General features: G+C 40.2%; 1 protein-coding gene across 4 annotated transcripts in view; it reads right to left on the reverse strand.

Annotated features, from left to right (window-relative positions):
• The window catches only part of GLIS3 (GLIS family zinc finger 3), a 450,792-nt gene that overhangs the window by 29,665 nt on the left and 404,092 nt on the right, over positions 1–17,035 (reverse strand). For all 4 annotated transcript variants that reach the window (XM_063081158.1, XM_063081159.1, XM_063081160.1 and 1 more), the window contains one exon: positions 1,171–1,346. In XM_063081158.1, coding sequence (XP_062937228.1) covers positions 1,171–1,346 — 176 coding nt within the window. The remainder of the gene's footprint in view (positions 1–1,170; positions 1,347–17,035) is intronic.

Consider the following 17,035-nt stretch of genomic DNA (forward strand, 5'->3'; position numbering starts at 1 on the left):
ATCCAAGCCCAGTTCCGTAGTACCGCTGATTCTGCCACCTCGGGAAATTACTCACACTTATTCACACTCACTTTGAATACTGATTTAGATTGGTTTGGGGACAGCATGCATTCATTTCAAGTAATAATTCATATGGAGCAAATTTAGGAATCAGCAAGAGGCAGATGGGGGAGAGTCATATATTTCAGGAGAAGCTGAAACACTCCGTCTAAATGAACGGTATCCCTTCTGCTTATATAGAAGGTCTGACTGCCCCAGGAGTTAAAATGCTATGATTAAGTCTACATGATTTGGCAATTCAACTTTCTATGGGTGTTTACTAAGATATGTACCTGAACTGGCAAAATAGGTAAAGAAAGAAAAGAAATTAAGCCAGGCTTAGTTCTCTATGCATGTTCCTCTTTAAACGCAAGATATGCACGTTGTAAAAACTGTTGTGACTTCTCTTGCCTTCCTTCTCTCTTTTTCTTCCCCCATTTACTAGTAAGTATCTGTGTGTATTTACTGTATGTGAATAACTGTGTTAAGTCCTCTGAGAGATAGAAGGATGGGTCAGAAGATTCTAACCTCGGAGACAAGTTTACACACAGATAGTGATGATGCATTTTACTCTCCGGTAAGTCAATTACAAGGTAGAGTGAGCATAAGTACAACCTGCGAGATGCAGGTGACATGCAATCAGAGTTGAGAGCAAGGAAAGATCACATCAGCTGGGGATCAGGAAAGGCTTCAGAAAGAAGGTGTCATTTCATCTGAGCCTTGATGGAAGACCTGGGCATATGAGAATGGAGGCTGAGACCTAGGAGAGGAGAGACATGCCCAGGCACAAGGACTCCTGTAGTTTCCTTCTACTTGGTCTGTTTATTGTTTAGGAACATGATGCTGTTGCTAGGGCCCATTCATGCAGTGATAGAGCACTTGGTCAATGAATGAACCATTGCTCTGTGCTGAGCAGTTTGGGGTGTCATTAGTCATACCATCTTAGTGCCAAAGCAAGGAAAATACTATAGCATTTCATGCCTATGAAGTATACAATTTTAGGGGGGAATTCATAAACGCCTAAGTCTGGTGTGTAACAGAACATCTGAAACCCACACATGGTCACTAAGACTCAAAAGTATCAGCACAACATCACTTCAAAACTCAAGAGACTTGCCGACCCTCACTTACCATGGACGTGGATGCCATTTGGTTGAAAAGAAGAGTTTGTTTCTGGCTGATAGGACTTCAGGTGCGAACCTGATGGCTGCTGGGTCTGGGAAGGCTGAGTTCTCTGCAGTATTGAAGGAGGAGCTGCAACTCTCCGGGGGCTGATGTGGTGGGGAGATGCAGCAGAAGGAGCAAACCTGAGAAAACAATTATAAAAGGAAACACGAGAGACGTAAAATAGCCGAAACAAAGACAAACTCTCCACAGCCAAATGCTCACTTCCCATTCTGGCTATACAAGAGTGTGAAAACAAACCCTTTAAAAAAGCTTCAGGACTTTTGGTTCCCCCTTTTAACCACTGAATTCTCAATTGAGATATGGAGGAAATAAAAGATACCAACAAAAGGAAAACCTAGTCATTTTGGGTTTGTCAAGATTCTTAAACTGCACTATGCTTGGTGAAATTCAAAGCACATCTTTTTCCAGGCCCTTTTTCTGCTAATTTTTAAATCCGTTTGCATTTTAGGGGAAATTCGATCCGTATGTTTCTGAATCATTTACACTTAGCTCATAAACATTTTGTTTTGTAAGACATATTTGAGGTCCAAGAAGTGTTATTACAAGTCTTTATTATGAATCTCTCTAATCCTTTTCTCTCTAAACAATACATTTTCTTCTGCCAAGAATAAATTAACTTAAACCTCAAAGGGTCAAGTGTGGTTTGAAACCCAGAACCCAAGAGATCTGCGTGGGTTCTGTGTTTGGCAAAGAACATTCTTTAGGGTGTAACAGCAACATGACGTAGGACATCTCTTGTAGTCACCTGTGCCAATGACAATACAACTATTGGTAGTTTTTTTGGGGGGTGACATATTGGTTTTAATAAGGTGATATGGTCAAGTAACCTGGGATATAAAATGGATAACTGGACATTGATTTTCTAATTGAAAGGGAGAATTGCAGGATCTGACTGACTAGGTTTGAAATGATGGTTTATACTTTCTAAAATTCAAGGGAAGGTGTACTTGTGAGAACGATGTCAAAGTTTGGCAACGTCCATAGAATTCCAAAATGATACTCAATTTACCAGTTCAGTAGGGGGCTGGCACAAGTGCGTTAGAGAAAGGAGAAGCAAGTCTGCCAGCGCAGTGAAATGAAGCAGCAAAATAATTTTGGGGAAAACTACACTACCAATGAATTGTTTAATTCCCCCCAAATGGCCCATTAAGCTGAAAACTTTTCATCGGTTGTTTCTTACACTGCGTAGAAAGACAGGCTTTGTTTTGCAGTAACATGTATAGGGCACCATCTGCTTACATCGCTTATTTCACAGGAACAAATAACTTCACTTTGCAGGGCATTTGTGTAGGGCCATACATGATAAAAAGGGAAAAATGAACCAGTCGAGTTTATAAAGGATTGGAACCATTGTGAGCCAGAATATTTAACCAGGCAGAGCTTCCACATTTGTATCGCAGCAGCGAGAAAACATGAGACAAAATCCCTTGTTCTTTTTGCTTTTCCCTTGCGAGGTACGATGCGGCTGCATAAGGTGATGTGGGAATGAAGAAGGGAGGACTTGAACTCAAACTTTAGAGAAAAGAAATCACGGAAGGCTTAAACAAACCAGCTGGGTTAGGATGCCTGCCTCAACCGATCTTTTTACATTGTCATTCTGCTGAGAGAGAATGGTAACGGAGTGTCCCATGCGGGGTGCACGTATGTTTTCCAAGCATATCATCTTAATTGGAATTATCCTAAAAAGATGCGCTGAAGGGCCGTGAGAGAAAACACAGCAAATGAATCCTGGCACTTTCCTGAGAACATCTAGTAAAACTCATATGCCAGGATTCCTCATATGGAGGCTATTTTCTGGGGGAACATGTCCTCAATGTGTCTCACAAGTTGTTCTGAGGTTGCGGGAGAGTGATGAGGAATTGTGGGATCACAGACTTTAGGGGTAGAAGGAATCACATTACGACCCAATCCTGGAATCCCCTGGTCCTTTAAAGATCCCCAGGGATGGAGCGAGAGAGGATCTGAATTGCAAGGCAACCTATGTTGCTATTAAACAGTCATCACTGGCATCTCAATTTTCTTTATTGGGCAAAGAAACAAGATCCTTTGAATGGCTCCTGAAATCTATTTTCTTTTTTGAGAATAAAAAATTCAAAACGCTTGAGATGGTTATCTTGTCTTTTCTTCTGGCACCTCTGCTGCCTTCCTTCTGTTGAGGACCGATGGGGCGGAGAGATGTGTGGATGGGCAAATTGGCAGTGTTTTGGAATTGTGACCCTGATACTCGTATAACTGGTCTGATGGAGAACAATTTTGTTTCACAACCCCCCACCCCCATAGCACAATAAGTCTGACTCAGAAACATGAGTTCGCTTAACAAAGAGTAGAAAAGATGGTTGAGGAAGGGGAAGGAAGCAAAGATTCTCAGCATTATAAAACCTTATACTTTTGTAATTTGGAATGATATGGCCAAAGGGTAAATTATGACTACCAGCTATAAAAAGGGGGAGTATTCAACTAGCTCAAAGGACAAAATTCATTGGAACATTCTAGGAGTCAGCCATAATGTAGATTCTATATCTAGATAAAGATTCGACATATATGCTTCTCTATAATTATATGCTTATTATAAATCATTCTTATCTATTCATTTATGCAAGTTCCAAACCCTGGCCATGCTCTCTTGGCTACCAAATATTACTCAATATACTAAAAACATTGAGTAAAGAAAAAAAATGTGGTAGGCACACCACGGTTTTAGCACTGCTATCTCAGAGACCTGAAAGAATAAAGATACTATGGCCTCACCTAGCTCTACATTATGTTTTTTGCTAAATCGGACTGGATTTTCCTCTGTGTTATGTCAATAAATGAGATTATATATGGTATAAAGTTAATATAATTTCAAAACAGAGTATGTCACCCCATATAAAACATGAGTAAAATTTTAAATATAAACTATCCTAAGTGAAAAAACATACACCTAAAGTAGGCTTTGGTTTGGAAAGAAAGGAATCAGTACAAGAATTTTAACTTTTACATGTATAAAAAATAAAATCTGAGAAAAAGTGGTCATGATTATCAAGACAACTGCTAGGTACAATGAAGTAAGTAAGAATTCTTTACTAAAAAGTCCAGTGTAAGAAGTGAGTGTATAAAAATTATTGATTTTTAAGAACAGCAGATAGAATCAATTTTGCTACTGCTTCAAAACACGACATAGCACTTTATTGAAAAATCTCTCACAACTTCTCTAATAACTTAAATTTAACTTTTACAACCAAAATTACTTGTTAACATGGTCACAGTAGAGTAGAAATAGTGAATTAAAACCAGGGGTGAGAGACCAGGAGAGGAGCAGAGAAGGTAAAAGAGACAAGGCCCCTGGGAGTGTCCAGAAATAATCACTGACAGCTCACAGCAAAAGAAATGCCAGAAAAGGGATCTAAAATGCCAAAAGAAATCAAGAAACTGAGTAGTTTGAGGCCACTCTGTGCAAAAGCAAACAACAAACAGAGAACATGCACACTCACACAGAAGCTCACTAAGCAGAACATAAACTAGCCTCACTACTGTTGAAGGTATGGGTGGGGGCCACACAATCCCATTTTCTAATTGTCTGTGCCTACTTTCCAACCCTGTTTCTTCAAAACACATACGTACAACAAAATGGATACACTCATATTCTACTCAAAAAGTAATTCAAGGAGTTTTTTTTTTAAATCAAAAGTAGGTGATTCTGTGCTTGCTTTGGCAACACATATACAGAAGAAGGTGAATTGAAATTTTTTGATGCTAAAATAAACAAAAAATTTTGATACTGCAGATAAAGTGTAATTATTTACAGTTTTTCTCCTGTGGAATATCTCATCCCCCAATTACAGCAGGTCAAAATGACATTACTCTAATTCATTCTGAGTTATAGTGTGTCCAAAAGCCAGAAGAGAGACCTTCTGAAATCTTTTCCAGGTCCAATCCTGTCCCCTAGCTGCTGATCTGCAGTTGAAATTTCAGAGATTTCATTGGACGTAGCTTACTAGTCTGTTCTTTAGCTTTTTATACTTCTCTGAGACAACAGATTGCTAAATAAATAGGCACATGATAGACTAGAAGAAAAAAAAAAGAAAAAGAGCAAAAACAACCAAAACACATTGCTTACCTGAAAAAGATCACACAAAAGCAAACCAGAAAACTGAGTCAACCATTTCCACTCTCTTGGTGGGAAAGTTCGTATAACCTTAGCATGAGCGATGGTTTGCCAAGGAAAAAAAAGGGTGGGGGACAGGTTTTAAAGGCTAATAAAAGATCCTCTGAGGTGAAATGTTTTTAAAAGTTTCTGCAAATTCACAGTCTTTTGTTGTTCCATATGAATGTTTGGATAGCTTTTTCTATTTCTTGAAGAATGTCATTGGTATTTTGATGGGGACTGCATTGAATCTGTAGATGGCTTTGGGTAGAACGGACACTTTGACGATGTTAATTGTTCCCATCCAAGAGCACGGTATGTATTTCCACCTTTTTGTGTCCTGTTTAATTTCTTTCAGTAGTGTTTTGTACTTCTCATTGTAGAGATCTTTCACCTCCTTGTTTAAATTGATACTTAGGTATTTTATTTTTTTGGCGAGTATTGTAAATGGACTTGCTTTCTTGATTTCATTTTCTGCTAGGTTGTTATTGAAGTGTAAAAACGCTATTGATTTTTGGGTGCTCATTTTGTATCCTGCAACATTACTGAAATGTTAATCAGCTGTAAGAGTTTTTTGGTAGAGTCTATAGGTTTTTCTATATATAAGATCATGTTGTCAGCATAGAAGGACAATTTGACCTCATCCTTTCCAATATTACTGCCCTTTATTTCTTTCTCTTGCCTGATTGCTCTGGCTAGTACTTCCAATATTACATTAAGTAGGAGTGGTGAGAGTGGGCATCCTTGTCTTGTTCCTGTTCTTAAAGGAAAAGCTTTCAGCTTTTCCCCATTCAGGATGATATTGGCAATTGGTTTGTCATAAATGGCTTTTATTTTATTGAGATAATTTCTTTCTATACCTAACTTGCTGAGAGTCTTAATCATGAAGGGATGTTGAATTTTGTCAAATGCTTTTTCTGCATCAATTGAGATAATCACACAGTTTTTGTCCTTGTTTTTGTTGATGTGGTGTATCACATTTCCTGACTTGCATATGTTGAAACAACCTTGCATCCCTGGGATGAATTCCACTTGTTCATGGTGTATAATTTTTTTGATATGCTGCTGTAATCTGATTGCTAGTATTTTGTTGAGGATTTTTGCATTTAAGTTCATCAAGGATTTTTGCATCTAAATTCATCAAGGATATTGGCCTGTAGTCAAAGCAATCCTAAAGCAATCCAAAGCAAAAAAAAAAAAAAAAAGCCAGAGGCATAACACTACCCAACTTCAAATTATATTACAAAGCTATTGTAACCCAAACAGCATGGTACTGGCATAAAAATAGACACTCAGATCAATGGAACAGAATAGAAAACCTGGAAATCAACCCATGTACTTACAGCCAGTTGATAAAGGCAGCAAGAACATACATTTGGGAAAAGACAGCCTCTTCAATAAATAGTGCTGGAAAAATTGGACATCCATATGCAGAAAAATGAAACTAGACCTGTACCTCTCACCATATACCAAAATCAACTCAAAATGGATCAAAAACCTACCTATAACATATAAGACCTGAAACCATAAAATTACTAAAGGAAAATATAGGGGAAACATTCCAGGTAATAGAACTTGGCAAAGACTTTATGAATAAGACCCCAAAAGCACAGCAACAAAAGAAAAAAATAAATAAATGGGATTATATCAAACTAAAAAGCTTCTGCACAGCAAAGGAAACAATCAACAGAGCAGAAAGACAACATATGGAATGGGAGAAAATAATTGCCAACTATACATCTGACAAGGAATTAATATCCAGAATATACAAAGAACTCAAACAACTATACAGTAAAAAAACAAATAATCCAATTAAAAAATGGACAAAGGAGCTGAATACACATTTTTCAAAGGAAGACGTACAAATGGCCAACAGATACATGAAAAAAATGCTCAGCATCATTAGTCATCAGAGAAATGCAAGTCAAAATCACATTGAGATATCATTTCACTCCAGTTAGACTTGCCATTATTTAAAAGACCAAGAATAACAAATGCTGGCAAGGATGTGGGGAAAGGGGACTCTTCTACACTGTTGGTGGGACTGTAAATTAGCAAAGCCATTATGGAAAACAGTATGGAGGTTTCTCAAACAACTACAGAGAGAGCTACCATATGGTCCAGGAATCCCACTACTGGGCATATATATAAAGGAGCGGAAATCATTATGTCAAAGACCTGTCTAGTGGAGACGTAGAGCAAGCTAGAGAGGAAAGGTGAGGGAGGAATGCAAGAGGACTCCAGAGGGCATCTTTGATTTTAATCCTTACCATGGGCTGCTGGGAGGGCATATTAACAAATTACTACCTTTAAGAAATCAGGCAATGCGAGTGCTGCCCAGTTTGCTTTAGTGATCTTGCTCAATCTTGAACTGGAGTTCTTCATGCATAAGCTGGGCGGGTATCTGTAGTCTTTCTAATTGGATAACTCCTTTCAGGTAGGGCTCTTTCCTTTGTCTATGAGTCCAAAGTGTTTCTATGTCAACTTACAGGTTTATTTCTTTGAACAAAATTCACTAATAGATTGTGTTGCAAATCAAGCACATGTCATAAGTATTTCTTACTTTTTTTCATTTATGCTGTGTACACACAGATCCAGCCAGGATTGTGGGACTGTGTGTTTCAGCACTGCTTTGGGGGTTAACAGTTTGAAAAGAAGGACTTATGTGTTTACATGATCAACAAGATTAAATGACGGTTGGTATGTGTTTTGGATAGTTTCTCCCCCTCTCTTCCATGGGGTCTATAGACTTCCCAAAGAAAGAAGAATGTATTAGAATAGCTTGTGCCATTGTATTCACATGAAAAATATTATTGATTTGCTGCCAGGGAGTAGAAATAATGGATACAAACTAGTCTACGATGGATTTGAGGAGGTATTTTTCATTTCCCCAAAGAATTGCAGGGTATCATCTTGTGATGGTTTTAAAATTCATCTGTGAAAAGTAATCAATGAAAAATGGCTTTAGCAGTTGGCCAACTGCAGAGGGGGAAAAAAAGAATCCTTTTCAAAACCTAAAAAGAAAAGCACAGTTTTAAGGATTTCACATCTGATTTAACATCTAAAAAAACCCCCCAATGATAATACCCCACTTTGTATAGCCAGACAGCGCTCCATTTTAGTAGACTTTAGTGGTCTTTATAACGATTTATGAATCACTTCATGAATTCCTGGCTGACTCATCTGGGTGACTATAGTATCTACTTATACTTCCCTTCTGTCTTACAAAAGAGACACTTGGACTCAGTTCAATCCAGATTTGTCCCCAAGTGAATCACAGCACGTTACTGGGGGAACTGCAAATTGAATTCGGCTTCTGAGACAATCAAGACCAGCTTTCAGTAATGAAGAAACGGCCGCTGGGAGGTGTGGGTAATTGCAACACTGTCCATCTGGCCAAGAGCTGTATGTCTGTCTGAGGACTCTGTCCCCAAATAGCCAAAGAGCCACGAATATGTCCCCTGTAAAGGCTTAGTGTTTCTGTCTCCCTATGAGAGTCCGAGTCAATATTAACTGCAAATAATTCATCATGTTGGACAAGACCAAGACTCAAAAATGATTGCCTGAGCCTCCACTGAGCACAAGAAAACGAGGGCTGTGAAGTTGGCTGTAGGTGAAATGATCACCGAGGCTTTTAAAAGGAGACTCAAATATATATTATAATAAGTGAGTGTTTGTGGGAAACAGAAAGGACAGACTGTTATGGAGGCAAGTTTCTCCACTTGGGTATGGAAGTAAGATGAAAGTCAAGAAAACAAAGTAATCAATGCCTAAGGCAGAGAAGTCTATATATATTTTTTCTGGTAAATGCTGAAATAGGGCCCAGGGCATCGCAATATTTCTCCTCTGTGGAAATGAAAAAGGATGGGAGAACATCTAGGGTATGTCAGAGAAATGAATTATGCAGGAACAACAGCAGGAGTTTTCTGGAATATGCTGACAGCAGAATTGGCTGTGACTCAGTTGTTTGTCTATTTCAGAATCTTGATGGGGATAGAGGGAAGAAAAGTCTGATTCTGCCAAATACTCTTTTTAGAAAAGCACCAACTAGAAGAAAATTTATCCAGAGTGGCCTTAGACATTTGATGTAAAAAATTCCGCTACAGAAAAAAAAAAAAAAATTCTGCAATGATATCATCCCTTGGGCTGCTCTGAGTGTCAAAGCAAGGGGATTAACTCATGGTCCTGTGGCAAAGGGAAGAATCTTTCTCTTGTTCAGCATGGTGTCAGACATAGCGTTCAATCATCTTTGCAATAGAATGCATTAGATGAAAGAAAAACATTCAGAAGAGATTGCAATGAGAACGCCAGATGAAAAGTGAGAAAAAAATAATTGTATTTTTGTCTAAACATGACAAAGAGAGGCATATATATATAAAAAATGGACTATCCCATACTTTTCATATGGTTTCAAAATGCAAACATGAATTTCTTGAAGACTCCAGAAGATTGAGAACCAACTTCAAATGCAGTACTCCTTCCAAGTATGGTCAGGCACCTTTGGAAGACACTGTCAAATGAGACTTCAAAAGTCAATATAGGGCCGAGCCCGTGGCGCACTCGGGAGAGTGCGGGGCTGGGAGCGCAGCGACGCTCCCACTGCGGTTTCGGATCCTATATAGGACCGGCCGGTTCACTCACTGGCTGAGTGCCGGCCACGAAAAAGGAAAAAACAAACAAACAAACAAACAAACAAACAAAAAGTCAATATAATCCATAAATTTGAAAAGAAATTAACTGGGTGGTGTTTTGGCTAGCAATAATATGTGCTCTTTATATGTGCATTTTTTTTTTAATCTGCAGGATGTCAGGTACTATTGTAGTAACCACAAAGGAATTTTCTGCACCTTCTCTTCAAGATAAGACTCAACATTTGTCTAGAGAAATGAATCGGAGGAAACAGCGTATATTTTTTAAAAAGTCAATCAGAGAAGGGTTCTTGACTCTTATAGATGGAAAGAGCATAAATCCTTGGATGTTTGCTACCAGTGTGTGTCTCTAGCCCCTCATCCAGTACTAAGCAAAGATAAGTACTGCCGGCGAAGAACTACTCTGTTGAGCACACTGGCTGCATAGACCTGGCTCCCATCTTGATGCAGATTCTTGCACCCAAGTAGATGATGCACTTGCCCAATTTGTGCAAATGTCCAGTTAGATATTATATTTGCACATTTTCTGTTTCTGAGGGGAGAATATCTATTCAAGGGAATGATCCTAATCATTTACTCTGAGGAGAAGGATGACTAAAACAGAGAATTTTTTTCTCATTGCAACTAAACAGGAAAGCAACCAAAGACTATTTCTCAGAAATGGAAGCAAAAAGACTCATCCAGAGAACTTTGCCTCTTGATTTCTGCTCACCTCAGTCATCTCCTCACCATTAATAAACAGTCCTTCACTTGCAGAAAGATGGTCTCTCAGCAGCCAAGTCTCCTGACAGTCCCCAGTTAGGAGGAGGAAAGGCCATTATGCTTTCTAGATCATACTATTAAAAAAATTAAGCAGAGGCTTTCCTTTGAACAGCCTGGTCTATGTCAGAGCAGGAACTTTGGAACATGTGGATGTCTTGACTCAGGCCAGAACAGCTTATGGGCTTTTGCTTTGAAAATTTTGACTCCATAGAATGTGCTGTTTCAAAGAAAGCATATGAAGAAAACACACTGAAACGTGGGGATAATGCCATGGCTTAGCTTGAACTCCACTGCTGCTTCCTGCTGACACACTAGAGTAGAAGTTGCAAGAAAAGGAATTCATTTTTACCCCAAGCCTTCCCTGTTACTGTCATGACTCACTTTCCTGACTGAAAATCCCAGGGGACTAAAAACACATCATCCTGGGCTTAACATGAGGTAGATCTGTCTGGAATAGAAGAACAAAATTAAAATGGCTGATGAGGCTTTCAAATGACTTCCTTGGCACTTAAAAATAAATAGTTCCTTTTACGGACATCCTAATACTTGTTTTTTGGTGCATGATGTAACTAATCTAAAGTGGAGAACAGTGCATTTCAAAATTTAAAAAATGTGGAAAATAATCTGTTGGGTACGAATATTGGAACCACAAGTCACTCTGTTAGCTTGGCAGAGTGCACTGTGAGGCTTGCATACACATCTCCTGCCTCCCATGAAGTGACCCAGAGCAGAATGTGGCAGTGGACGATCAATGATCCCATGCTCAAGGTCACTGTTACCTTTCCCAGGAATAACAAAGCCATCGTAGTCATATTTCTCTCTTCCACTCACATTCATTCATTCCACAAAATTCCCAGGGTTCCCTGTAGAAGCACATGGGAGTCAGGGTCATGAACAAGGTAGCTGTCAACTTGACATGCTTTTTGCTCTCAGGGAGCTTCTGTTGCCGTGGAATGTATGCAAGTCAGTAAACGATAGTGTAATTTCAGGGAGGAATAAATTGATGAAGAAAACAGCAGAATTAAGGAATGGAGTGAAGCTGGAGAAGTGAAATTTCAGACAGACTGGTCAAGAAAGACCTCTCTGAAGAGGTAGCATTTGAGCAGACACCATAAAGGAAGTCACGGTCATGTGATATTCTGGTGACAGTCCCTTTCAGGTTTCAGGCACAGCAAGTGCAAAGGCCGGGGGGCAATATGTGTTGGTATTTCTAGGAATAGTAAGAAAGCCACTGTGGCTGGAGCAGATTAAAAAACAACAATGGTAGATAAATTTGGTTGAGGCCAGATCATAGAGGGCCATGTACACTGCAAAAAGGAGTTTGGATTTTATTTCAAGTATGATGGAGGGAGGGGAGTGAGCAGGAGATAATTCAATTTACATTTTAAAGGGTAGCTCTTGTGGTGTGGAGTGAAGGCCTTGTGTGTGCTGGTGGGGTGAGGGTGGAAGATTGTGGGCAGGCAAGACTGGACACAGAGAGACCAGGCAAGAGGCTACTACGCTTGAAATGGGTGGGGATGATGGCTTGAACGAGGGGAGAGGAACAGACCTGATTTGGCTTGAAGTGTATTGTGAAGGTAGATCTAACAGGACCTAGAGATAAATTAGATGGGAGAGTGGAAAAGGAAGGAAGCAAAGTTGATTCCTTGGATTTTTACGTTTTTAACAGTAAATTGAAGATAGCCATGTAGACTTAACTCTTGATTTTTCTCCATTATCAAGAAGCCTTCTAGACTCTGAAAAGTATGTTCATAAAAGTTTTGCACACCACATGGACATCCAAATCAGAGACAGATCAGAGAAGACAAGGGGAGCCAGCTGAGCAGTGTTTTCTTTTGTTTTACCTTACTTTTCCAGTGGAGCCATTCATGATCACTAGGCTGGTGAGCAGGAAGTAACCAATATCACCAATTTCCCAATAAGTGTGTGTGTGACCGTCAGGAGTAAGTTAGAGAAGCATATTTAAGACATTATTGTGGCCGTGGTCATGGATCCTAAATATGGAAGAAGTTTAAAGATGGGGGGTGGGGGAAGAAGGCATTCTGCCCTGGAATTAACATTGAGAAGTACCAGAAACTTTCCACAGATTTGAGGAAACAAACAAACAAAAGGCCACCAACCTTTTCTAACCTAACAGTCAAAGCTCTAACCTCCATCTTTAAGTCTAGGGTATAGGAATTTCCTGACTCTTCATTGTTCACAGAATTGACATCAGGAACAAGTTTTATTACACTCAATAATTCTCAAGGAGGGTGTGTGTCTGTCTGTATGTACATATGTCTGGGGAGGGAGTGAATTTTGGACCCCACCTCTTTTAATCTTGAATGTCTGTGGATGTCACTTTTCTGGAAAGAAATTGACTCCCTCATGGGATACTAAATAAGGATGACAGTTTGATTTCTGAATAGGAAGTGCTGGAGCTCAAAGAGAAAGGCTGATGCTCATGATCAAGTGACACGAGGTGAGCCCCTAGTGACACTCTACCAGCGGATGGTGCGGATGCTGACAGGCAGGCTGATAAACTATCTGAGGCTTGTATTTGTGTTTCAGCTATGGCTTTTCTCGATTATTCCAGTGATCAAGATTGACAAACTTTACTTATTACCTGTGTTTATTCAGTTGCAGTCTAAGTTAGGTGGTTTCTACACCTGGGAAAGTGTCTGTGATCCCTGTCAAGGAGCCCCTCAGAGCAGTGCTCCCTGGGTAAGTGCAGCTGTATGAGAACACACAGCCATGTGGGCAACTCTTAGTCATATCCAAGCCTTCTCTGACATAATAGACACAAGTGAGGCCAAGTTACTACCGATATTAGAGCTCCAATTTCCAGATGTTTGTCCCTTTGTCTCTAACATGGAGGCAATTTTTTTTTTTTTTTTTTTTTGGACACTGAGCGACTCTTCAAAGGCCCGGTAGGTCACGACTATAGAAAATACAAGCTTGGGATTGCAAGGGACAAAACTGTCTTTTCAAATAGTGCTAGAAAGGAGAATAACACAATGCCCACTGTGCTGCCTCCTGGCCTCGGAGGGACAGAAGATGGCAGCTCTGGTGCATGAGGACCAGATGAACTGCTTTTCCCTCCTGGTCACTTCTTCTCCTGCCAGGCACTGAATGCAAACTGAACTCTGTGGGTGAACAACAGGCTAGGGAGGCATTTGGAATGTATGCCAGTCACCACGGTATCATTATTGTCCTAACACACCAATTCTTGTCCTCAAGGTAAAGCTCAAACTCCTGAGGGTGGCTGAGGTTACCCGTCACTCACACACTAAGCTCCACCCTCGCTTTTCTGTCCTCTTGGCGCTTATCCACGACCCGTGCACACAGCCTCGATGCCTGCTGACCTTTAGCTCTCAGAAAGACGTTTCTTCCTCTATTCCTTCCTCCCCGATTTTGGGTTACATGCCCTTTCTGTACGCCTCCACAGCCCCTGTGTCACCCCTTCATGATACTCTAAGTGATTTTTGACTTGGTTATCTCCAATTAGACTAGATATTCCCAGAGGGTAGGGCTCTTGCTAGTCTTGTTTACCACCCTTTCCTCAGTGTCCAGCATATCACCCGGCACACAGATACCAGCTAAGTGAAAGGCTCAATGAACGAACCCCTAAGGCTGAGATAGATTTTGATAAGCTTTAATATATTATATGATGCTTATGATTAGTACACATAAATTAGGAGATTAAAAGGACAGAGGAAAGATTATGTGGGTGGTGTGTGTGTCCATGTATATGTGTAAGGCTATGAAAAAGCTGAATGGGTGGAGACAGCAAGGTCCCTGATTGCTCAGAAAGTCCTGGAGAGGAAAGAACACCAAAGCAGCAGGACTAGTTTTGAGATGTTCAGATGCTACACATGCAAATAAGAGAGTACGTGAGTATCAGGCCTCTAGTATTCAAGACCAAAGAAAGCCATGTAGGGGACCCAGCAATGGCTGATGACAAGAGACTCCTAGCAATATGTGTGTGTGTGTGTGTGCATGTGTGTGTGTGCTTGAATGTATGTATTAGAGTAACTAGGTACTGTATCAAAGCATGCAGGTTACATGAGATGGTGAGAACTTCGAGAATTAGGGCCACTGTCCTTCTGACCAATAAATCAAGAGGACAATTCCTTTATGAGAACCTCCCACCTGGAGCTGACAATGACCTCTTGTTTCCTAGGCATTCCTCTCATTGGTCTTTTTCCCTTGTCAAATCTTCCTCAGCACCTACCACTGGGTAACTCAGTATAAATCACTGTGGAGGTTACAAGGAAAACTTAAGGTTCCTGTTCTCCGAAAGCTGATAATCCAGTTAGCAAGCAAGGTGATATCTGGTAAATGGTAAATGCATGAAACAGATCATTAGAACCAAGGGATTCAACAGGGGGATTTGTCTCTGTGAGCTGTGAGAGGCAGAGGGTGGAGAATCAAGCTGAGCTCCAAAGGCTGGGTGACATTTGGTCAAGGACAGGAAAAAAAGGGCAGTATTTGGATAGAGGTAAAGCCTGAAATAAGATGCAGAAACAAGCAAACTAAGTCAGCAGCCAGTAAGCATCCTAGTTTGACTAGAACTGAGGAATCTTACAGAATTACAATGCCATTAAATCAAAAATGATTGTTATCTTTGACCCCTTAGCAGCCAGGCAAGCAACACTACTTTCCCACTGATGAATTAGAAAATGATACCTGTGAAAGTTAGTCCTGGTCACTGAAAGGCAAAGAAAGACCACACATATATCAAAGTGCCTAAAGTTCTAGCAAGGCCACATTATGAGTGCAAAACCGTAGGCTTCCCAGGGACTCAAGAAATTGGCATTCCTTATTTGGTACTGGTGCTGTGACTACATTCTCAAAAGCAATTATTCCTAACATTTTCTGCTGTTGATTTATGTACAAGATTGAATACTCCCCGAAGTGACCACATCCTTTCTTTCTTTTCAGTCTTCCCTGGCTCAGAAGTGGGGCTCATAGGAATTCCTTTATAAGTCACTCCACTGTGGTCAATCCACAAGTCTCCACAAGCTCTGTCACACTACAGAGCACACCCTGTTGGTGGCCTTCTTTCAGAACAAAGAGGGGCAGCGACATTCTCTTGCACAAGATGAGTGACATAAATCCAGTGGACTTATTCTTGGGACTGTAAGATATCTCCATTTCAAAAAGGAACTCCCAATAATATTTTTGTTTTCTCTGGTCCAACAGACATACTATGAAACCCAGTGAATTAACATTTCCAAAGATGCCGAGTTCCTCTTAGGGGAAGCCACTGTCATAAACATAAAATACTACTGGCTCATTCAGCACAACATAGTACAACACCACTTCCCATAACAAGTTTAAATCAACATTAGGTGATGTGCTGTGGTACTGTTTAAATCACTGAGATGATGTGTCATTCAGACAATATTTCAAAATAAAAATGGAACCTCATCAAATTGAGAGAACTTGCATTTATTTTATTTTATGATGGTAAGGATCAAAGAAGCTGATGCTAACTATGCTAACTGGGCAGATGCGGTGGACCTTTCCTGACTTCTGACAGTGACTCAGCCCATTTTATTAACAAGTTAAAGCTAAGTAAATGATGAATCAATGCCCTCAAAGCAGGAAAAGATGCCAGTTTCCCACTAAAAATCACGAAGTGTGATAAACCTATTTCCGTTAAGAAAACTGCTGGAGTTTTTACTGGGGGATTTCCTAGGCAAACAGAGGCAAAGATACATAAACCAAAAGCGGAAGGTAAGCATATTTCCTCTCAGTGTTTTTATGCTGGACACTAATGCAAACACAGTGAATAGCTCAGGGCTGTTTCATGTCATCCTCCTCTCCAAACCCGATCGGAAGAGATAACCTACCACACATCACACTTGCCCACTCCAGTTGGGCTGGCACAGAGACGGGGCACACATCCTGTGCGAAGAACACAGCCCTCGGCAAAACTGCAGAAGTGCGAACGCCCACTTCATTCACTCATCCCTATAAAGTACCAGCACCTTCTTCCTCCTCTCCGTTTCCTCTTCCACGATTATTTATGTTATCAACCACTATGATCATTTAACAACATCCTCTGACTTCTAAACTCGAATCACTCAGCTCTGCCAAGGTCACCTGTCTTTATATTAGTATGCACAGCTACCGAATGCCTCTTCATGCCATGTAACATGCTAGGCAGTTTACCTGCTTTGGTTCATTTCATCCTAATTCCCCAGGAAGTGCAAACTAAGTCAAAGAAGCTATGGAATACCACATTGCCTGGGTGGTATTTCTGCCAAAAATGTTTACAATGAAT

Source organism: Cynocephalus volans, chromosome 16 (genome assembly GCF_027409185.1).
Source record: "Cynocephalus volans isolate mCynVol1 chromosome 16, mCynVol1.pri, whole genome shotgun sequence".
NCBI lineage: Eukaryota > Metazoa > Chordata > Mammalia > Dermoptera > Cynocephalidae > Cynocephalus > Cynocephalus volans.